The sequence below is a fragment of the Cimex lectularius genome, unplaced genomic scaffold (assembly GCF_000648675.2).
Source record: "Cimex lectularius strain Harlan isolate CLEC.00 unplaced genomic scaffold, Clec_2.1 scaffold76, whole genome shotgun sequence".
NCBI lineage: Eukaryota > Metazoa > Arthropoda > Insecta > Hemiptera > Cimicidae > Cimex > Cimex lectularius.
In genome coordinates this window covers 635,858-660,130 of record NW_019392636.1, presented here as the reverse complement: position 1 = coordinate 660,130, position 24,273 = coordinate 635,858, and the positions used below count along the sequence as shown (strand labels likewise).

Sequence of the window (24,273 nt, the reverse complement as noted above, 5' to 3'; positions counted from 1 at the left end):
AAAATGAACCACGAGCTTTTCTTCCTTCTCCTGGAAGGTGGAAGAATTTTTTCTTGTCTGCCCGGATCTTACGTCTGTTGTAATTATTTTGAAAGTTCTCTCATTCGTGCGTATCAGAACTTCAATTACTTGATCTTTTCCGTTGATACTTCTAACTTCACTTCTTCTCCTCTCTCTCTCTCTCTCTCTCTCTCTCTCTCTCTCTCTCTCTCTCTCTATCCTCTCTCTTTCTCTCTCTGTCTCTTTCTCGCTCTCTCTCATTTTCAAGATTTTCAACTTTCGTTTATTGTGTATACCCATGAAACGTATATATTGAACTGTATTTACCTTATACATTATACAGTATAAATGCATATGGATACTTATCATATTACAAAATTCCTCCTAGCAACCGAAAATATTTATATTTAGTTGGTAATACAGTTTATATAGGTCTATCGGCAAAAAAAAAAAAAAAAATTTTGTAAATGTCTGTGCTTCTAGTTTTATTTTTTAATATTATGTTTCATCTCTACCTATGCAACTCAACGATTTTTTCTGTTTGTCTGACATCTTCTATTTCACTTCTCTCTTTCTTTTTCTTCCTTTCTCTCTCCCCCCTCGCCCTCTCTCACTCTCTTCAGAGCAACAACGATTTCAAGAGATGGAAAAATGACTCTCTCACTCAATGATACAAAATTTGTCTCGTTGAAATGATTTCTATTGACCGGAACTATTATGGTCCTGTGTTGGCGAGTTCACGAGCGCCAATTTTCAAACAATTATTTTCGCGATAGTTAAATTTATTTTATAAATCGAGATTTATTTGCCTTTCCCCTCGATCCTTGTCAAACTTTATTGTGACACGGTCCCTAATTTATCGACGGTTTCTTTCCCTTGGCTCTTTGTGATTTACGCTCTCCCTCTATAATTGATTTCGACTTTATTCAATCCCACTAGGATTAAATACAAATAAAATAATGTTTTAAAATAAAACCATAGCATATGTTAACAGAAAAGGGCCCTTTTATGCAGTCTAGAAGAGCCAGAGGAAGGAAATCTAAGATACAATAAAATAGTAATCAATTGAACAATTTGGACTAAGACTATCTTTCAAATAAGCTAATTTATTAATTGAAAATGACAATGCTCCATAAATATCACATTTACTCTCAAAATCTGTTAACTCGGTCATATTTTAAAAGAAGAACGTGAAGGGTAACATCACTTCATTTTATATAACCGGCCAATAAATCAAGGACGTTTGTAGGAAAATTCTTATATGGTAAATAAAACAGTTATAGGATAAATAGTTTATGCAAAATACAGGCTTTATCTTAATTTAAAACAAACATTTCAACAACAACAAGAACAAAATAATGTGAACAGTGTCTAGACTCTATACTATTGTTTAGTCATATCTGACGTTTTTTGTCTTCCCTTTTGATGTTAACACTCGAAAGGACGGTTTTTATACAGACATACAGTCAAACAAAATATTTATATTATGTAATACGTATATACATACATGTAGATAAAGATGTAGATGTAATATTTGGGGTGTAATATACTGCGCCCTTTAAGAGCTATTGTATCCCCCGTACTCTGCCTAAAGTACATCGGTGAGTCCTATTTCATCAAGGAACTTGATTGAAGCTCTTCTATGGTCACATTATACTTCCCAAAGCACTTCTTCCTGCGAGCAAGTGTAGCAACGCCGATTGTTAGTAGGTGTGTTGGTGTCTCCTCTGCCTCTTTGCAGAATCTGAATGTGACGTCTTGGATTATTCCAATCTTCTTTAAGTGTCAATTTAGCTTGCAGTGTACCGTTAAGAATCTTAGTAGGATTCACAGTTTATTCCTGCTTCTTTTGACGTATTCTGTAATTTCTTTTCTTCGAAATTTGTTAGGAGATTCTGGGATTGCTTGTGTCCAATGAGTGAATTCCATCGTTCCTTCATTTTCTTTTTGTCTTTCTGTCTGAGATACTCATTAATAGTGTGGGTTCCTATGCCACAGAAGGGTTCGGGTCCTATCAGCGTGTAGCAGCTCCTTTTCTTTCAAGGGTCCCGCTTTCTCGTTACCTTCTACTCCCATGTGTCCTGGGACCCAGCAGAGGCTGACTTTGTTCTGCATACCTAATATGTTTAATTTGATTTTGCAGTTCAGCATCATCTTTGAACTAATGATATTTGAGTTTAGAATTTTGATGGCTGCTTCTATCCGACAGCTATGTTCTTGTTTTTGTACCCTTTATTCAGGTTGAGTTGAGTACATCTCTCGATTGCGTGAAGCTCACCTTGGAAGATACTGGTGTATTTTCCCATGGGTTCTGAGTTCTGCCCCTGTGCCTTCTTGTGTTCTAGATCCTGTGTACCAAAAGATGGTGCCATTCGTCAAGGACGTGTTTCCCTCTCGTTCCCATTCTTTTTTGGTACCTAGATTTATTTGGAAGTTTTGATTAAATTATAAGATTTATGATGGCTCATAAACATGTCTTGGCCACGTGTCTTGGAGCCTTTAGTATCGGATGGTATACATGCGTATATAACATGATCGTAATTTATAACAGACATAGATACGTATACAGTTGATCGTTCAAGTTAGATTGTTTTAAATTGATGTTTAATTTAGCTTTTTTTCACGACCACTGCCAACTTCGTTGTAAAAATCAATCAACAGTCCACATTTTTTAAAAATAACTGTCCCTTAACGGTTACTTCTACTTTATTCCACCCCCGTACGGTCAAATAAGATCAACATAATTTTTTGTTGTTGTTGCAACAAATGAACTGGACACGTTCCTTTTTGCACCGTCTTCGATAATCTACTCCGGGAAAGTAAAAGTACGAACATTATGTAAGGAAGGTGTGTTGACTATAATTACAGAAATAACGGGGTTGGTCAAAAAATGAACGTCCATCGATCTTTTAAGCGTAATCGAATGATTGTATAACATCAATAATTGACCAATGACTATTTTGGCAGTTTTTAGATCTCTCGAGAAATTTCATAAAGCGAACTTATCGAATGAAAATATCCTGTAATGCAGTTTTAAAATTGGATGTGTTTTTGGTGTTTACAAATTTTTTGCATCACCGAGTTTCCATGGGTCGACTTAACCACGGTTAAGATTAGGACTTTGTTAGGTTAGGCAGGGTTGTATTAGTTTAGCTAGCGCTAGAGTTATGTTTGGTTAAAATAGTTAGCTAAGATTAGAACTTAGAGTTAGATAAGGTTAGGTTAAGTAGGGTTATCAGCAAACAATTTCTGAAAGCTTTTCTATTTTTTGATATAGAAACAATGACCGGAACATCGGTCAGAGCCACCGACGAAATTTGAGGCTTTTAAGGCACTCCATTATTTTATTTATCGATCCAGCCAAAATGTTTCCATGATAGACAAATCGTTTAATAGGTTGGCTAAAGTTAATGTTAGAGTTAGAGATGGGTTAAGCAAAATTGGGTAGGGTCAGGTTAGAGTTAGATTAGGTCGGGTTAGCCAGGGTTGAGGTTAGGCTAGCTAGGGTTAGTTTTACTTAACAAATTCGTCAATAATTAGTTCATGACGCGACACCTACAAGCAATTACTGATGCCTTTTCGATTTTTTTGCCTAAAAATGACTGCAGATTTTTGCATTTATTGGCTTGAAAGCTACTACAATGACCACAACTTCGGTCCGACCCACCGACGAAATATGAGGCTTTGGGATGTTACGACATTCCATTATTTTAATTAATTGAGCCAGCCAAATTTTTCCTCGATAGAGACAAGTCGTTTCAATTGAACTAATTGGATTTTTCAAGAAGCATTTCAACACAAGCTGATCTTTATTTAGCTTTCCCCCACGTCCTCTCTCCAACTACAATGTAAAATGTAATCCAAAGTCGCGCTAATTTTCTAAACAACTCCAACCTTGTCTCTTTGACAGCAAACCACAAACGGAAACGCCTTTTGTCTATAATTTACACCTAATTTATCCCTCGCCCTGTTCGATGGAGCCGGAATAAATCAATTTTTAACTAGAAACGGAGCTTTACAAATTGCAATTGTTTCAAGATACATTCTTTTCTTCACAGCCTTTGATAATCTAATCTGGAAAAGTACGAATAAGCTTGATTATTACGTAATACCATCTGATCGTGAACAGTGATTAGCGGAATTGTGTGTCTGATGAAAATTCATTCAATTTTCGATTTGCCTGTTTCAGTAATTTTATGCTAGTTACAAGCCGGGATATTATAGGTACATATAAGGGATATAGGTACCTGTTCTTTATGGTATCTTCTTAAAAGCTTTTTTGACCGAGGCAGTGTATTTTTTACCGTCTTCTAGAGACCCCAAACGCTATTCGATTAGACGTTCTTTAGTAACCGCAATCTCATTAGTCTGCGATATGCCTATCTTTCATGTGGTTTAACCATGGGATTATTTGCGATTTGGTTTTTTTAATATAGGTAGGGGTTGATTAAGATTTATAAAAATCCTTTTGACCTAAAAAGACCTATTGTGGAACCCCTATAAATTATAGCCATAAGTGCACATTTTCCTTTAAGACAGCACTTTCCTTGTTGCGAAGTGGCTATACCATAACCCTGCTAATGATCCACATTTACAAAGGATATGTTTCGATATTTCTGGTTCCTCCTGATCTTTAAATGTTAGTTAAGAGGGAAGTGGCCGGTATAGAGGTATTGCTCCTTTTCGGCTAGCTGGTCAGCCTGTTCCGTTCCTTCCATGACTCACAAGAACCCACTTTAAGGTAATCTTTTTTTGTTTTCCACGTGTCATTTGGCAATTTACAACTCCCACCAGTTTGGAATTGAAAGCATACGTATTTAGTGCCTTGGCTGCCTAGATTGTGTCTATGCACCGTTCATATTTTTCTTTATTAACTCCAGTGGACAGAGTGGTATTGCATTATTGAGGTTAGCCCAAGGGGCTTTGCTAGGGTATAGTTCGAACTTTTTACCCTACACCTCTCGTTGTTCCATCTTTGATCCATCTGTGTACCATATTTGGGTGGGAAAATACTTTTCTTTAAAGGTGGGACCACCTTTCTTCCAAAAGTCTATTATTTATGTCCAATTTGGTACGTCAAAGTTGAGTTTTTCTCTCTCTTTATCAAGTACCGTTACAACCATTTCATTCATTTTAATTCTTTCCAGAATTTTTTGGTGCTCCTCCTTAGATCTGGCTTTACTTCCTTGTCTCTCAGGCGTCTGTTGTCACTCTCAAACGTCACTTTTTGTACATAAATTTGTAAGGTCGGGTGCGGTTTTCATTGCTGTAGGGCAGGTTTGCATTGCCCCTGTTATTGAGACACGCTAGTCTTTGTAGATTTTGGGTTTGGTTTACATCTCCTTGTTCATTGATTCTGGCCATATATGACCAAAGGTCTGACCGTTGTGGTGTATAACCAGTTTATGGCGTTTATTCACCAGTTTTTACTGCATAAGCTCTGGACAATGCTTAGTAGAAGCTTGGCTTTATGCCGAGGCCTATGTGTTTCCCCATTTGAACCTTTAGTCAAGGATTATATCTAGGCACTTTGTTTCTTTGAAGAAAGTTAAGGCTTTATCCTTTATAGCGGGAACTTTAACATTGAGCGATCTTCTTTTTGTAAAAGAAGTGAGATTTTTTTTTTAAATTATCTTTAATCTGTACAATGCGTCGGTGTATGTTTTCTTAGGGTTTCTATTTAAACCCTTTTTCTCAAACCATCTTCCTACAAAATTTAGGGCAATTTGCATCTGGTTTTGAGGTTTAAGTTAGTCGTCATCGGTTTTTCATGAGTGTTCTTTGTTTTTAAGGGAACTAAATCTGGCAAACATCTGCACCATTTTCGCACAGACTTTTCTTCCTGGTTGGCAAGAATTTTTCACGCTCCTAAAACAAGTCGGCGTTATGCAGTAAAAATAGACGTGGATCAGAATAGAATCACACAGAACGAAAAATTTCTAAAATATGGTTCTAGCGATAGTTTCTTTAATTGCTTCTTTTATCATATTTATAATAATTTATAAAAGCTCGTTGAGTGTTAAATTAATTTATTATATATAGTTTAAATTTCAGATATTTTTCAACGTATGTCCGTTTTTGTTCATTACAGTCCCGATCACTGCCGAATGTAAACGGCTCAAACCGCCAGGATGGAAACGACACGGAGTCCAGGAGTTCGGGGAGGATCATCGCTACCGTTTTACCTTTTACCGAAAGCCCGAACGTTTCGAATTGTTCCAACGACGGACTTCAAAAGGCTTTCGGGAGAGAGGCCTGCGAACTGTCGGAAAGCGGGATATTCGACAATCCCGTCGGAAAGGACAGCTCGACCCAAACGGAAGTCAAAGAAGGAGGCGGCGACCTGTCTGCCGAACTGGAAAAGCTTTCTAAAATAAGGGAGAGGATGGAATGGAGCAACAACCTCCCGCAACCGAGAAAGGATATCGCCTTTTACGAAAAGAGGCTGGACGAACTGGAGAAAAGACTGTTCCTGTATGAAAACAGCAGCGACAAACATATCAGATCAATAAGGGCCGTAATAGATCAGAATGTATACCTCACTGCTCAGACAAATCACATGAATGAAATAATTGAGAGGCTGAAGAAAGAAATAAAACGCCTAGAGTGCGAAAAGAGTGAACTCGATGAAATTGAAAACGAAACAAGATTCAGATGCCAGAGGTAACTCCTTCAATATTTACAATTATTACAGGGAGCACATTCATTATATTGGTTGGCAAGAAAAAAATGACGTTTTTATTACAGTACATATTTTTATTTTATACCTGGCATGTTTTTAACTATTCAGAGACGTATTGTCCATTGCAAATACTTTTTTGTCATTTTCCAGGTGTCATGTCTATTCCTTTTGCATACCAATTGGTACTTTTGGGTCCAGGAACGTTTGAACATTTTCAAAACTTTCAAAGTTTTGACCATTTAACAAATTTTATAATGACCGAAATAAATAGTAGTCACAAGGTGAAATTTTCGGAAAGTATGGCGGGTATGATACAATTTCCCAATTCAGATTAGTTAATAATTTTGGGGCCGGTCTTACCCCACCAAATGCACACCATACTTTTCGTCGTGCATCTGTTGTTTTGGAGCAACGTGGGGGGGGTTGACCAGGTTGGCAGTAAGCTTTTTTGCGGGCAATGTTTTTGTGTGTGTTCCATATTTAATCATCTGTTACCATTCTGTGAAGAAATGAATCTTAAGAGCGACATGCGGGGTGACAGAGGAGTCAGATGCGATCTGACAAATTCCTTTCGCTGAGTTCGTGTGGGATCAATGTAGCGTACTTCAGAACAAACCCAAGTCAGATGTGATGGTCGTATGGGAAACATTTAACATCTCTCCTAAGTTCTTGGGCCATCAAAAAGGAATTTTCTTCCAGCCTATTCCTCAATATGTCGTCAACCTCAGAAGAGCATACAATGCGCGCATCGTTTTAAAATACAAACTATCCTTCTCTAAATCGAGCAAACCACAGTTGGACTTTAAGAACATTTACAGCATTAGTACCAAATGCTTCAAACAAATTTTCAGTTGTAACAATTGCATTCTTCCCTTTTTGGAATAAAGTAAAAAATGCCTTAAATGGGTTTCGTCCAAAGACATGATTACCTGTTAAATTATGCGTCACAACTAAAGGAGTTGAAAACAGAAGCTGAGGAGAAATGAAACGTTTTAATTTTTAGATAAGGGATAGTGATTAGAGATAGGGATAAAAGAAGCGGCATAAGGCCTACTGCACCTCGACCTGAACAGATCTATTGTGCTTCCCTGTTATTTATAAACTCACTGGATAGCTTCAGGTTGTTAACCAACCTCCACAGCTTTGCCAGCGGCTCCTTGGTGTAGGATCTTCCTTGTGGTTTTTCTTTGTCCTAGTTGCAAGAACCTGCACCTACATAGACCTTCACAGAAACATAAAATGTGTTGTGCGGTCTCCTCAACTTCCAGTCAGTATCTGCACAGTGTTTCTTCTGTCTGTACTTCTATCCGGTGAATGTGCTTTTTTAAGTGGCAGTGCCCTGTCAGAAGTCCAACCAGAATCCTGATTCGGTTGCGGTTGCCTTCCAGTAATTCTTTTGTAAGTTTTGCGGATGGTCCTTCTATGAATCTCTTCGCGTGCCTCAAACCTGTGGTATTGTTCCACCAGGTTAAGGATCCATTTTAAGATGTGGTCTTTTAAGATCTTTTGTGGTAGGCTGCTAAGCCGCAGGAGAGTTTTGGATCCAGAGAGTCCATGTTGGCTCCCGGCTCCCCTTTTGGCCAACATGTCAACCTTTTCGGTGCTTCTATGCCCTGAATGTCCAGGGACCCATGCCAGGGTCTGGTCATGTATCTCTGACTTCCGTCAGGGCCTCCATGCAGTTCCAAACACTCGTTTCTCTTCGCCTCACATGAGGCTAGCCCTAAGTGCTGCCTGGCTGTAAGAGAAAATGGCTTTCTTCCGGGAATGTATTCCTAGCCTTTTTATTTCTCTGGCGCATTGTTCAATCGCTATGATATCAGACCGGAAAACTGTAGCATATTTACCTAGGTTTACCGTCAGTTCGTTCTTTGGGTTCATCCCGAAAACTCCAGCTCCCGTACCCTTGTCGGTTTTGGAGCCGTCAGTGAAACAGTACTAGTTTGCCTTTAGCGGTATTCCTTTGGCCCATTCTTCCCGTCTGGTATCAGTACTTTTTAGTAAAATTGTACTTTGTAGTAGTGATCGTCCCAACATAGAAAGCATATTTGTAGGCGAAAATAATACAAACAAAACTGTAAATACTGAACAATTAATCCTATAATTGAAAAGCGACATTACTTTCTTGCCAAACAATATCTTTTAAGGTAGATACTTTTATAGAATTTAACGTTTAAAAATTGTTTTTAAATTAAATATTTGTCGCGATAATGTTTACACGTTACAAAATCCGGTACCTCTCGGTATATTTAGATTAATAATTTGTCTAATCTCTAGGTTTCAAATAGTTCAGAAAAAAATAGACCGATCAAATGATCATTTTAATTCTTTCGATTGACCGTCAAAGAATGCTTCCACGTTCAAGAAGAAACGTTGCGAATACAGCTGTAATTGAAAACTCTCACATGTTTTCCTATCTTCACCTAAATTCCAATAATAAATGAACATAAAATTCCCGTATAAATTTCTTACATAATCAAAATTAACCAATGTTCGTCAAATAAAACAAACATATATTTTTAAAAGGATACGTTGTGAGATTTCGTTGCAAGTTGCAACTGGCGGAAGGCACCCTTAATGGGGGTCTGCTACCACTCCGGGGGGCGACTCCGATTTAAAACGAAGCCACAGAAACGGATAAAACTTAGCGATTTTGTTACAAGATAAAACTGAAAGTAAGTGTTTTTGAACGGAATTTCGGCATTTAATAAACCGATGAGGACTTTGTGAAAGGAGTACGTTAAGATTGTCGTTCCTTCAGTTAAAATTTAATTATAGATGTTCGATTTGAACAAATCAGCCATATTTATATATTGCATAAGTGTATAAAATGATTTTTAGACTCATACATTGTTTTTGTCTTCTTTCAGGCTAGAAGCTAAACTTACATTCGTAAAAGATAAGAAAAGGCGCTTGAAGTGTGAATTGAAAGAACTCAAAAGTGAAATGGCAGAAAGGCGCGATGAGAGGGACAGAACTCATACGGCCAAAATGGAAGCGTTGGTGCAGACGTACGAGAGGAAGAATCAAGAACTAGAAGAGAAAGAACTGGAAGTGCGCTATAGACTGCAGATGTTGGAGAACACAATGCCGGCGCTGATGATGTGGAACATTTGGAGGATGATGATGAGCGTCCAAACCGCGGGCTGTAGTTCAGTAATACCCGCCGGTCCCGGCTTCGTACCCATTTCCGGAAATAAATCGGCCGGACCGTCTATAGGCGGAAAAGACATATCTTTCTCGGAAATGGACGCCCCCATTGCACAGGGGCCAAATACAAGAGAAGAAGAGCTTATAATGAAGCTGAGAACGCTCGAAAACAAACTCAACACGCAAAACCGCCTTTTGGAAGAATCGAAATCTTCGGAAGACGAGTTGAAAAGTAAACTGAGAGAACTCGAAAAACTGATGGCGAAAGAGAACGTCCTCAGCGATATCATCGATCAAGAAGTGGACCAAGACGTGGAGCTTTTTGAGAAGTTGAGCAGGATGGCCAAAGAAAGGGTGGAGATGGATAAGCGAATCAAAGACTTAGAACTTAAAGAAAAACTTTATAAAGAAACTATCGAACACGCGGATAATTTTATCGCACAGCTCGAGAATAAATTCGACACCCAGTTGAAAGAGAAAGACAACCAAATGAGCGAACAAGCAGCACGTTTGCACGAAAACGAAATAAAGCTACGCGCAGCGGAAAGAGATTCGATTTCGTCTGGAATTTTAGAAGAGAAGGTCGTCGCGTTGGACAGCGAACTTAAAAGGCTTCGCGATGAACTCACGATGAAAGACAAAGAAAAAGTGGTGCTCGAAGACGCCGAACGGCAACTGCTTCAAGAGCTTCAGGAAGCCATGAACGAACTCGAAAATATGCGAGGAGAGATTGAAGGACCGTTAAAAGCTAAAATCGAGCTTTCCAAGAAGAAATCTCAAGCCATGGAAGACGAATTAAAGGCGTCGGAACAGTACAAGAGAAAAATGGAAGCCGATCATAAGCATGAGGTAGGATCCGTTATATCAACGACCAAACTGACTAAACCAGCCTATGAAACTGCTAAACATCATTCCACTGTGCATCAACCGCCGTCCACCATTTTAACCAACCAAGATACACAAGAATCATCTTTCTTGAGCCCATTCTCAAATTCATCCGCTGTCCACTTATTTGTTTATTTATTTATGGCACTGTTGGCTTTAAAAAATGCTGCCGTCTAATGTCCATTCAATCTAAAAGACGATTGTTCATCAATATGTTCCATAAATAAATAAATAAAACATTAAGTGGCGATTTTATTTGTCTTGTTTTTTAGTATAATGCTTGTTTCTTAAGCTTTTTTCGATTCAACGAGACTGAACATTTTGTTTTATTACATAATGAAACTTTTTCAGGTAGCGTCATTAAAAAATGAGTTGATGAAATTAAATCACCAACTTTTGGAAAACGAGGTTACGATTGGTGAGCTAAAGGAGGAAGTTCAGACTTTAGAGGTTGGTCTCCAACTTGAAAACATGCATGAAAAAAAAATTACAACAAACAATTGCATGCTTATACAGACAAAATTCACTGCATGCTTTACTGTCTAAAATTCCTCCTGATTACAGTCATAACCAGAAACAAAAACATAAACGGCTTATACAGCACCACATATTGATAGATAAATATTATTTATCACATAATTTGACAATGGTTATTAATTTGAAGGTTTGTAAAATTCACAACTAGAATATAAGTCTCACAAAGATAATTAGTAATATGATCGTCTATACAAATTTTTAAAAATAATTTGTTGGTTTCATTCACTTGTCCTAGCATTTATATACTTTTTTTTCATGTAGATGGCTGTTGAAGAACTTAGGGGTCTTCTTTCCTCTGAAAAAGCTAATAATGAAGAAGTGGTTAAAAATTTAGAATTGAAATTGGAAGATAAAGAAAGAGAAGTTGAATCGATTCTGAAAGAGAAAGTACAAATAACGACAAAAAGTCTCAAAGAAGAACTACAAGAAAAGATTTTCTCGAGTGAAATGATCGACCAAGAAATAATATCGGCAAAAGGTGAATTCAGATTCACAACAGTCAAGGAAATGAGCGAACAAGAAAACAAGTAAGCTAAATTAACCTTACACTTTGGAATAATTGTTCATCAATTTATTTATTTATTTTTTTGTAGAGAGAACAATGACTCAGTCCTTCTTAGTCAAATAATATCAGAGGAAGATTTAGAACAAAGTGTCTCAAGTCAAACTGGAACAAATCTAATGACAGTTTTTAACAAATGGAAAAACCTGATACCGATTGGACTCACAGACATAACAGCAACACAATTCCAGGCGTTCATTGCTATGGTTGAACAAGATGACCCTCAAGATATTGAATTAGCAAAATATGGCCTTTCCAGAGATTTTCCACTCTCTAAGCCTGGACTCCCTAGGGTATGATTATTTAAAAAATATTCTTTAAAATAAGTTTAAAAATAGAACTGTTTATACAGAAAGAAAACAAATTTCTACATAATTATACATAAATCCCTAAATTGGTGTGTTATGTAGTGCAAAAAGATACCAGAGCATTCAAAAATACATGCATAAAATAATTTATATTAGACCTATATGGTAAAACTAAGCTTAAAAAAAAGGAACAGATAGCTAAGATCTCAGTTTGTCTTTTTTCAAAATGTAATGTAAAATAATGTACAATTGATATGTATCTACAAAAGAAATTGTGGATAAATATTACCCATGTAAATGTGCATGTGCTTCAATTTTTGACAACTGAAAAAATAAAAATAAATAAACATCATGTTTAAATATGATTTAAAACTTTTCCACAAAATTTCCTATTAATAACAAAATTTCACACATAAAAACAATTCAAAAAATTCAAAACAATGAGTTCACAACGACCAAATTCGTCAAAAGTTGACCAATCACAGAAAGGTGCCAAGAAAAAATTGGTACTGAAACCAAACGGAAAAGTAAAAATACCATCAGATAGGGTATAAATATTATAACTTATACTTATAACGTTTATCTTTCAGGAATGCAATATTGCTCAAAACGCTGTTGCCAATGCAAGTGGAAAAGATGTCAAAGGAACTGTCGATAATCTCACAAAGGCCTACAATCATTCTAAGGTGAATAAATCTTTTATATATATAAAAAAAAGAAACTCTCATTGAAAACGGAAATGTTGTAATGTTTAATTTGCTTTCAGCGTTGTGTTCACTGTTCTAATTTAGTTGTGAAAAGTCTAGAAAAGTTTATGAATGATGTTAGAGAACTAAAGGAGTATGTTCAGAGAGGAGATTTAGTGACAAGTAGCACAACCAGTCTTTAGGAGTATCCGCCAAAATATATGTTTAAAATGTATTTGTTATTAACTAATAAATTAAATACAACTAGTTTAATTGTTCTATAATGTAAGTTTTTAATCAGCCAGAAATGGGTGAAGAGGCAAAAAATACATTTTAAACATATACATTGGTTTATATTGGTAAGAGTAATAAACATGCCATTTTTTTCCTTTCCACCCATCTTATTTTTGTGACTGATAGTCCAAATATAATGAGGACTAGTATTTCCAAATTTTAAGAAATATTTTTATGGAAATATTTTCTCACTCTACCAAAAAAAAAATGCTTAAATTCCCCAATAAAAAAATTATTTTGTAAACATTTCACAATTTCCAGTTGAACAAAAAGGTTAAAGTTAAAAATATTGCCAATATTTATTTTTAACTGTTTTATCTCATCACTACAAAAAAATCACCTAATTTTCCCCACATTTGCTCAGTTTGTCAAATGGATATCGTTGAATTTTTGTTTTCTTATGTGAAATAATTGAATAACATATGTTTTTTTTCCCAATACAACTTCTATATTTCTAAATTTAATTAATATTTTGAATTGGATGATTTTTTTTTCTGCAACAATATTTGTACAAAGTATTGTTGTGCTGTTGTGAACCTGGTTTTATTTTGAATCGTTTTGAGTTCAATGAAAAAGATCATAAATGAATTAATGCCATCACGGTCAATAGCTCCATAACTTTCTTAGTTGAAAAAGATGGTTCTATTCACAAACTGGTTTTGAGTGTTCCGGTTTTAAACGTTACATGCAGCAATAGTCCATGCATGCAATCACGATGATGATAATGTTTTGATCATCATCATTACTTGCATAGTCCGATGATGAGAATATAATGCTCAAAATCTGGATAACTGCAAAACCAATTTGTGAGAAGAACCATTTTCAACTATTGAATTGATATACTCACTCCATCATTACCATTTTTTAATAGCTTTATGTACCGTGGTCATTTCTGATGGTCTGGCCTATTCTTGCTGACTTTTTTTGTCAGACTTATTTAGTTATTTTACCATAATTGGTATTGTTTGTTATTTTGTCAATGAAATGAGTTTTCTTCTTGGTATTTTGTGTCAATAATCTTTAATCTATCTTTATTTCATTACTCATCAGGCACATATTCATATTCGTATTCAAAATTCATAATTTGGATCCAAAAGACAGCAGCAGCATTTAATTATTGCTTCAACATTTCACTTGTTTTTTGTTTTGGTTTTTTCATCCTCTCTGCTAGTTATCGCCATACGTTTCCCATTTATGCTTCCTAATTTTACTGAACATCTTCACACATACTTTCTACAGCTAGTCTTCAAACATAATAAAATTTATTTAAGACTACATTAATTTTCTGGATATAGCGGAGGTATCGAACACTACTGACAAAACAGAAAGACCAGCCACTGAGATGGAGAAATAGGCTGACCAGGATGGTCTGGTTACAATCAAGTAGTTCATCGCCTCACAGATCAAAACTAGTTATCATAACTATTGCTTCTTTTGTGGATAGCTCTTTATTCCATTTAATATTTCATTTTAATATTTAAGAATAATAAAACTGAGAAATTTCAGACATGTAATGGTAAAAAGGTGATGAAACAAATTATTACTAATAACAAAGCATAATGAGAAACTTACTTAATTCAATCAAATATAAGATTGTGAGATTTCTCCATGTTGTTTGTGGAGTGATGGACCTGAAATTTGGTTGTTACCGATCACTTTGGTCTGCCTATCTTTGCTAGGCCGGTTTCATGGACACACTGAAGATGATGAAATGCCGAAATGCACCCAAAAACCAACCTAGCAAAGAAGACCAAAATGATCAACGTCCAAATTTCAGGTATAATGTTAGTTAAAAGTGTATAAGTAGTTAACATTAAATTAAAATAAATATTTATAGTTAACATTAAATATATTCTTGAGTGATTTTTACACCATCTGAGGTAAAGTTTTGAAATTTGAATAATTAATGATATAGCTATAAACTGGAGCAGATAAATTTTTTTACCTTTGTTTCTCCAAAAATTTAATAAAAAAATTGTCTTTTACCATCCACCCTGGACATATACAGAGTGTGTTTGCAAACTGAAAAAGCTCAACTTATTCTGTTTGCTATTTTTCTGAGTGATCTGAGTGTATACGTATTAAAACTGGTGCTTTACATACAATTTGATTGAAACAGAATTTTTTGTTAGTGTGTTAGTTATTAGTGATTTGTTGAGTTCAAAACAAACTGTCAATAATAAAAATAGTCCACATAGAATTCGATATTGTTATTAAAATTTATAATTTTATTTCTTTTTCAATCTTTTGTGTATTATTTTCAGACATGCAATTCTTGCAATGAGAAACTGGGATCTTTTCTAGAAGATATAATTAAACAGCTTGGTGTTAAGTTACCTCAAATGAAGGTAATGTTATACTTTTTTATTTTATTTGAAATATTTAGCTCAATCATTGTGTTTAATGCTTTTGTTTTATTTCCAGGATCTTAGAGGCAATCAAAGTGAATGTAAGATTTAATGCAGCCCCCATACCCAATAAAAAAGTTCAATTTATTTTAGTTGTATCTAATATCCTTGTTCCAGTTAAAGTTACCATTATTAATAAACAATTTAAACTTAGAAATGGTTTAATGAAATTTTTTATAACAAAATTTAATTTCTTATTTGTAGATCTGGGGGAACCATCATCATTAACGACTAACGTAAATAACCTTTTTTCTAACACATCTATCAATAAAATTGTTCAACCAGAAATGTTTTGATTCTAGGAATTAGGTCCTGGATCAGTGGGGTGGGATCCAAATGAAAATGAGGCTGGGTACAAGATAAAGCCTACATTATCAACATTACAACTTACAGTCGATGAACTGAAAGAAAAATGTAGGGTCAAAGATACGTTGATCAAAGCGTTAGCCGATGAACTGAGGAGCGATGGACATTTCAACTCTAACAGGCTGATGGAGGACATAACGGAATACCCGTCGACAGATCCACCAGATTTTAATCGAGTCACTTTGCACAAATTTTTGAACAATGAACCGACACATGAATTGGACACGGTAAATTATAATAAATTATGATAAAAAATGAACACGCCTAATGATGAAGTTATTACACTATAGCAAGATGGCGAGGAATCGTATAAAGCCACTAATGCTTTGGGACTGCAAGTCGTTAGGCAAGTAGGCCCTGATAGCCTGCTCATCAAGTGGAATCCACCTCCACCTAACAAGGTCTATGCTTTTGAGGTAAATTGCAAATTAAAAAAACAAAAAAAACAATGACCGTTAAATGTTTACTTGAACGAACTTTACATTTCAGATATATGTCAATGGATTGTTTGTTCAGAGAATCCGTAGCCCAGGGCGGACAAAGACATTGCTCCATCCGATAGAACTGGATGATAGAATTGTAATCACCTTAAATACTTTGTCTTATACAGGCCAACATATCGACTCAGCCGAAGTGTGTTACCCATAAGTCTCACCTCTAGTCACATCAAACTATGAACAATGTTTTTATTGCTTAAAGTATTACCATTATAATTTTTGAATATGAGCTTTTAATTATATTTTGTTATTGTATAAAATATGTACAAAGGTTAATATATAATCAAAAATATCATATTTTTTCTTAATGTACATATGTAGTAATAGAGTATGTTTTAATAAAAATCAAAAAATCTTTTTATCACACGTCCTTATATTATTATTATACATTGCCTGATATGAAAATAAAATTTTGTATTGTTATCTAAGCATGTAAGCATGCAGTGTTTTTAACATTTGAATTAGCTGTTATTAAAAATAGTTGCAAGATTACAAAACGCCAGTATTATACATAATTTAAGATTTTTCCGTCCAGCATTTAACAAAATTACAGTATAATTAATTAAAATTAGTTATGATAAACTTCAACTTCATAGTAAAAACTTGAAATTAACTTGGTTCAATAGGAGAAAAAGGAAGATGGATTTTTATCATTGATTTTGTTATGAAATGATTGAACATTTCTAGACATCTTACGTGTAATTTTGACTGGTTCATTGTGTATCAAGGTGACAAAAGCTATTGTAAACACGTTTATAACCAATTGACAGTTGTATGTTATGGGGACTTTTCCTGAAATAATTAACACACTCTATAAAAGAACGTAATTGATACAACCTTGGCTCCACATAGCGAGCACATAGTAAGTCACCCGATATGAGAATTGAGAATGCTTGAGCAACAAGTTTCTTGATCCCTGTTCTGATTCTTTGAAAAAACTGTGGTTTTATTGTATATGGTACTAAGTCTTATCACCCCTAGTGTGGGTTGAGAGTGAATGAATTTATTGGCGTGAATTTGTAGTGAGAGGGCCAATGGTGGAATTTCGAGTATTCCACCACCCTGAGTTAATGGTTTGTAAATAAGAATGAGTGAGTGAGTGAATGGGTTTGATTTTTAGGAACGATTGAATTGGGGGTTGAAATAACCTAGCTGTTGATAGCTGGAGCCCAACCTCAGCAGGTGGACAGGTAAAACCGGACTGCGAACTCCTGGGGAGGGTGATTCTTGAGGCCTGCTGATAATTCATTCTAAATTACAAAAGCTGGAATTGCCTGTGAACTGCGAGAAGTGATAGATTCAACATTGTGTATGTACATTTGAGCTTATATAAATCAGTAGTAATTGGTACAAATTTGTTGGAAGATAAATAAAAAACAAGTACAAAAATCATGACTATGTGGTCATCCATTTTTAGAAAAACATGATACCACTATATCAGTCAGTTTAATGATAGTTCAAAAGGAGCACGCAATATGCTATTTCCTTTGCTAAATAACTGTGATTAGTTTATCTAAATATTGTTTTGATTATTATTTTTAATGATACATGTACATTTATTTATAGGACATTATGTGATGATGTAAATTTATCAGGGAAGGCGAAATTGCTCAAGCTAATTTAGATTCGTTGAATTGTTGTTACACATTATTAAAATGTGACATGCACTTCACTACAAAGAAGTCATATCATAATCCTGCGTTAATAATGCTGTTCATTTGAAACGGATGTTACAATTGTAAAAATAACTGAAAAACCATGTCATCATTTGCCAAACTGCATACATTTTCTTAAATCATTTATGGTGCCCCGACTTGGTTAACCTGTAAGACAAATTATGGAAAACTCCAAGTAGAACAAAATGTCTTAAGGATTATAGGTGATTGCTCATGATGGGCTCCTACATCATGATGCACATAAATATAAATATATGTAGTTATCTACTCACATACATGGATTAATTGTAAAATTTTAATACATGCATAAGTATTCCATACACTCAACCTTAATTACCTTAAATACTAACATAACGACTAAAAATTTAATATTTTAAACATAATCTAGGTGATATGGTTAAAATGTGATATCTGTTAATCAAGTTTGGCATTGGGAAATCGTCTATTGTACTATGTATTATTAAAGTCTTGAACATTTCATTATTCACTAAGTTTTGCCATTTCATTACTTAGAATACCTGCACTTTCTTTTAAAAACAATAAATAACTTATATAAATTTAATACAGAACCTTTTGTTAGTTAAGCAGATTTGTCTGGTTTTTTTAAAAAACATTTTACTCCTTACTTGTTAACCTTCAACAATTGAGGTATTTCTTTGTGAATTTCACGTTGGTTAATGAAGTCATCAAGCCTTGTTTTTATAAAAACATACTAACAAGAAGGTTGGATTACTTCATTAAAGAACCAAAAATCTACAAATAAGAAAAACCAACAAACAAAAAAGAGCTGGAGAAACTTGTTTGTAAGGTTAGGTGAAAAATGTGCTACTTACTAGGCCCTGGAATCAGCTTAGTATGTAATTAGTTGTACTGTGAGAACTATCAAATAAAACTTGTTTACTTATTTATTTTTCTCAAATAAATATAAATCTTGTTGACACATGAAAATGTGAATGTTTTTACAAGTCTACTTTGTAATGCAATTTTTCATCGTATTATTCAATTATCTGCATATTTTTCATAAGGGAAAAATATATTCCTTATTATGCATGAAATGAAGCATGAAAGTTTATGACTATAAATACAATCAAACAATACTGAGATTTGTTCTTTGACTGCTACAATTTTTAGAGAATCTTATATCTTAGAGAATCTTATCTACTCCTGTAAATAAATGACTGAAATCATGCTTATAAACATCACAAACATTCATTCGTATGTCTTCACCCTATGCAGGTGAAATAAAATTAAAAAACAATGACAGCAATTACTCTTTGCTCTATAGAAAAGGTGACTAAAAGTCCTGGATTCGAACCCCAGCAGCCCTGAATCCAAACCCAACATACTTACAAATAGGTGTTTTTTTTTTTTTTTCAAAAACAAATAATCTAATGATTAATGAATTTTTTTCTTCAACAACACCAGTGCCTCAGTGGTTAATATGACGAGTTGAAATACCCCAAAAATAAACCTATAAATAAATTGAATGAAAAGATTTTCTGAGTTAAATATTGTATTTAAATAAAAATTGTGCAGGTGGTGATTTCCTAATTTGGTAATAACAGAGCTAACATGGCAATCACTATCATTATTTTTATTAATTAAGAAATTATTTAGAAAGCATAAATTTTAGAATGAATAAAATATGAAAAACGACATCAATTGCAAACGTTTTTTCAAGTTTAACTTTCGATAAAAATGACTATTGCTCAAGTCAAGGCTTCCCCTCCCCCTATAAAATGATTGCAACTTATGTTCTATATTTGAAAGAAACAGTAATACTTCCTCGACAATCAGAGTGAGTTTGAAAATATGTGAGTTATGATTATATTTTTTATTTCTGCTTTATAACACATTACAATTTACACTGAGCCATGTGTAATTATAATGTATTAAAATATGTACTTAAATGTTTATGCTCATCATAAAATTCATCCATATATTGCCTACACACTTTGTACATAAAATGATTTTGCAGGTCAATCAATTTTATTGAATTCTCTGTATATTTAATGCATAACAAATCAGCCAAATACTACAATAACATTTATTGAATTTTTTTTAAACATTTACTATACTGGTTTTTATACCTGAGAGGAACTTTCAAAAATTAGCATAGAAATGATAATGCATGTGTTTTTGGTTGAATAGAAATGAACAAAGAATTTTATAAAGGAGCAAAAACATGGGTCTTAGACATAGAAAACGAATCCAAACAATCCAAAACCAAAAAACCAAATGACATCGTCCTTGGTTGGCGCAAAACACCAACATAAAAAAGAAGACAGTCATGTAAGTAACAACATTCTAAATTTCCCTGGCTAAAACACTTCATTAGACATACAGAATATGGAGAACGATGGGACTGTACAATCAAAAAGCTGTAAAAACTGTAGAAAACAGCAGAACCGCAGAATGCAAATACTGTAAGGAATTGTTGGAAAATCTTCCTGACCTCTACACTCTTGGAATATATTTTTCTTCTTCTTGATTTCTGTTGATAAAACTTTTTAAAATGTTATTATAATTGTTTAAATAGTTATGACACATGATAAATCTAAGAAACACACATTTTTTACCCTAATAAATACTCATATGTAATAATAATGGTCATTTGTAAGTGTTTAAAGTGAGTTTATTGGTGTAGTGAAGTGTTATTTTGTTAAATTATATGAGTGCAATAATAAAAGTAAGAATAGCTTATTTACAGTTTTCAAATAATAGAGTGTAGTATTTCAAGATATTTACAATATAATATAAACTTTAATTTTCCGTTAGAACAATGCAAGTGAGCTAGATGTGAAAAAGACAACTACATCAAGTGACACTTATGCCCTCTTTTTGCCAGCAGGAAGATGAATTTGATGCGGTTGGTAGGAATGTGGCCGCCAAGCTTAGAAGTATGCCAAAAATCCAACAAACTGTAGCTGAGAAACTCATATCCGAGGTTTTGTTCTATGGTAAAATGGAAAAGTTGTCAATGGACTCGGAAATCAGCTTGGAAGAAATGTCTCTTTCTGAGGAACACATCAAAATTATACCAGAGAAAGTTTGAAACATACACTTTATAATGATCAAGAAATTAAAAGCATTACTGTTAAAGTTTTACATGAAATGGATTGATCGTAAAGTAACGCATCGCTGTAGTTAAAAATCTTATTTATTTTTTAATGTGGAATTAATCTGATTAAATTTTCTGATAATTGTGTGTTTTTTAGGCTAAATTATTCTAGATTTCTCTCATAAATTGACACTAGGAAATATAATTTTGTTTTTTTATTAAATGAACTAAAGCAAAAAAATAAATATACAATATATTACACTTTAAATGTTTACCCGGTTAAAGAGGAATTAATAAATAAGAGATGAAATTTTTTTTATAGTACAGAATAATTGTTAACGAGACATTGCTTGATCAATACTATTTTTTTAAACAAAAATTTAATTGATTATCCTATTCACGCTCCAACACCTTTTTATGACTGTCGTCGTTTCTTTTCTGTTTGAAAATTCATTAGTCATGTACCTTTTGTCCTCCTTTTTGTAATTCATCGGCATGTATTACGATTAAGTGATTAATTCGAAACACGTAAGAGTGAAGGAAGGCAAAGTAAAAACGAAAACAAAGAACGAGAGGAGGAAACAATTTATAAGGCAAATTTATAAGACTTCACGTATGAAATTTGCTACAAGAAAAACTAAGTATTATGATGTTTTTCTCGATTTCCTTTGCCGAACTTTTATGTCCAAAACTACCGTCTACATTTCATTAATACAAATAAATAAACCTATAAAAAGTATACATTGAGATAATCTAAAGAAGCTGTAGAATTAGAATTGGTTTTTTTCCCTTAAGTAATAATTCAAACAAGACGTCATGATTTCTGAGAACAATAACAACTATTCACTAGCTTTTTCAAACAATTTATCATTTAAAACGACGATCCAACAAAACTGGTCGACTGTGAACATTTGAAGCTAGGAAATATGACAGAAACACAAGAATAAAAAACAAAAAGCGCAATTAACACGATAGTTTATTAAGAAAATACTAAAGGGTTATTTAACCCCGCCCCGAAGTATATCGAGTCTCTGGGGTGAATGTGACGTCCGGAGAGCAAAATAAGTTATTAGCGAGAATGGAGTGGGTCCTACCCCAAGTACTCTGGGGGAGTGAATGTGACCAGACTTCTGTTTGTAGTGATGTATTGTACGTTTTATTCTGTAGTTGACAACTTGAGGTTCAAATAAGAGGCAAGTGTTTTAGGATATCGACTTAGTTTTTATATACAATAAGAGCCAGTAACGCTCAAATGGCTGCGGGTTGAAAATCCAGAAAAAGAAGTATAAAACGCAGAGGGCCGGCGATGGCCTCAGTTTTTTGTCGACCCTTAACTTCCTCCATTACATTTATTAAGAAAATCCTAGCAAATAAGCAATTATGACAACAATTGGATAGAGGAATGAGACACAGATGTACAGGACAAAAGGATTCAATTGAGAATAGAGTCGAAAAAATAGTCTTATAAGAAACCCTAAACAAAAAACCATACAAGTATAAGATTTGACTTTTGTTTTTAATTTTTTAAATATTATTTTATCACGAATGTAAGTGCGTTGTACGATTATAAAAATACAGATTATTAGCAGATAAGCAGAGTTAGAAGAGTATATTGTTTGGTTTATTGAGTATGATAAATGATAACAAACCTTCATCATAAATCCGTACAATCTCGGGTAGTCTCATTTGCTGGTAAGCTGTACGTTCATGTTCAGGGAATTTCCTTTCCTCCATTGCATAAATGGCATAAGACGTTAAACGAACGATTGAGTTGGTTTTTAAATTTCTAAACACCCACGTGTTGCGAAGCACAACGTATTTTAAAAGTGTAAAAAAAATTATACAATAATTTGATTACTTATATCCTTACAAATTATTAAATCACTTTTTTTATAGCTGTTAATCATTTACAACTGATTAAAATCGTAATAAGTTGTACGTTTTTATATTAACAGCACACACATCGTACTGGTACTCTCTCAATTTTAAATTATTAAATAAACTAATGAAGTTTGTTTTTAAATATGTTTGTACATTCAAAATACAAAAATACATATTACAACTATGGGCTTATATGATTAATATATTTCTCCAACACTAACACCAACACTGGCCAGTACTGCACCCAGAGGACATATGAAAGAAATCGGCCAACGCCTGGCACTCAATATTACGAGAAATTGAGATGAGAAAGTGCAGAGTGCTTAGGAAGTAGGGTTAGGATGGATAGAGAGAGTGGAACTTTTGGAAACGGCATAGGATCAGTTCACCAAAGAAGTTGAGGTGTTTGTGGACAGTGAGGTTAGTGGTGTAGTAAGGATCTTTAACAAATAGAAGTAGAAAGGTTTGATGCGCTGGATATTGGATGGCTTAGCGGAACTCCATAGTTACACTACGTATGTCCAAAGTGGTCGCAGTATCTTATTCAGAGTTGTTGAGTTTTGACAGTCTAAATTGATTTTGGTCCTAAACGGCTTTGTAGCTATCCAAGTCTTATCAGAATTATTCCTCTATCCAATTGTTGTCATAATTGCTTATTTGCTAGGATTTTCTTAATAAATGTAATGGAGGAAGTTAAGGGTCGACAAAAAACTGAGGCCATCGCCGGCCCTCTGCGTTTTATACTTCTTTTTCTGGATTTTCAACCTGCAGCCATTTGAGCTTCTCAATCCGTTACTGATTCTGATTTTATATCAAAACTAAGTCGATATCCTAAAACACTTGCCTCTTATTTGAACCTCAAGTTGTCAACTACAGAATAAAATATACAATACATACAGAAGTCTGGTCACATTCACTCCTCCAGTGTACTTGGGATTGGACCCACTCCATTCTCGCTTATAACTTATTTTGCTCTCCGGACTCACATTCACCCCAGAGACTCGATATACTTCGGGGCGGGGTTAAATAACCCTTTAGTATTTTCTTAATAAACTATCGTGTTAATTGCGCTTTTTGTTTTTTATTATTGTGTTTCTGTCATATTTACAGCTTTGTAGCTATCCAAGTCTTCTGATAAGTTGTCTTCTATTAAGTCTCGTGTCTGCTATACGTAAAGTCCTAAATATCTATTTGACTTGAGAGGAAGTCGTTAGCTCCTTGTTGCTGATGTACATTGGAGGAAAAGACTGTTTTTCGATGTAAAATGTACGAGTACATTT

General features: G+C 34.2%; 2 protein-coding genes across 5 annotated transcripts in view; both read left to right on the top strand.

Annotated features, from left to right (window-relative positions):
* Window positions 1–16,664, top strand: part of LOC106669825 (cingulin) — a 40,554-nt gene extending 23,890 nt beyond the window's left edge. The window contains exons 6-17 of one of the 4 annotated variants that reach the window (XM_024226176.1): window positions 6,092–6,663; window positions 9,553–10,681; window positions 11,069–11,167; window positions 11,516–11,781; window positions 11,848–12,109; window positions 12,715–12,810; window positions 15,369–15,452; window positions 15,529–15,553; window positions 15,717–15,748; window positions 15,815–16,105; window positions 16,169–16,294; window positions 16,368–16,664. In XM_024226176.1, the coding sequence (XP_024081944.1) occupies window positions 6,092–6,663; window positions 9,553–10,681; window positions 11,069–11,167; window positions 11,516–11,781; window positions 11,848–12,109; window positions 12,715–12,810; window positions 15,369–15,452; window positions 15,529–15,553; window positions 15,717–15,748; window positions 15,815–16,105; window positions 16,169–16,294; window positions 16,368–16,526 (3,141 nt within the window). In that variant the 3' untranslated portion in view covers window positions 16,527–16,664. Of the gene's footprint in view, window positions 1–6,091; window positions 6,664–9,552; window positions 10,682–11,068; window positions 11,168–11,515; window positions 11,782–11,847; window positions 12,110–12,714; window positions 12,811–12,890; window positions 13,046–15,368; window positions 15,453–15,528; window positions 15,554–15,716; window positions 15,749–15,814; window positions 16,106–16,168; window positions 16,295–16,367 lie in introns of those variants that run through there. The other 3 variants (XR_002910127.1, XM_024226179.1, XM_024226183.1) reach the window with 3 other exon arrangements.
* Window positions 16,665–19,792: 3,128 nt separating this feature from the next.
* Window positions 19,793–24,273, top strand: part of LOC106669817 (monocarboxylate transporter 9-like) — a 29,998-nt gene continuing 25,517 nt past the window's right edge. Inside the window, exon 1 of the mRNA XM_024226198.1 lies at window positions 19,793–19,865. The gene's annotated coding sequence lies outside the window, so the exon portion shown is untranslated. The remainder of the gene's footprint in view (window positions 19,866–24,273) is intronic.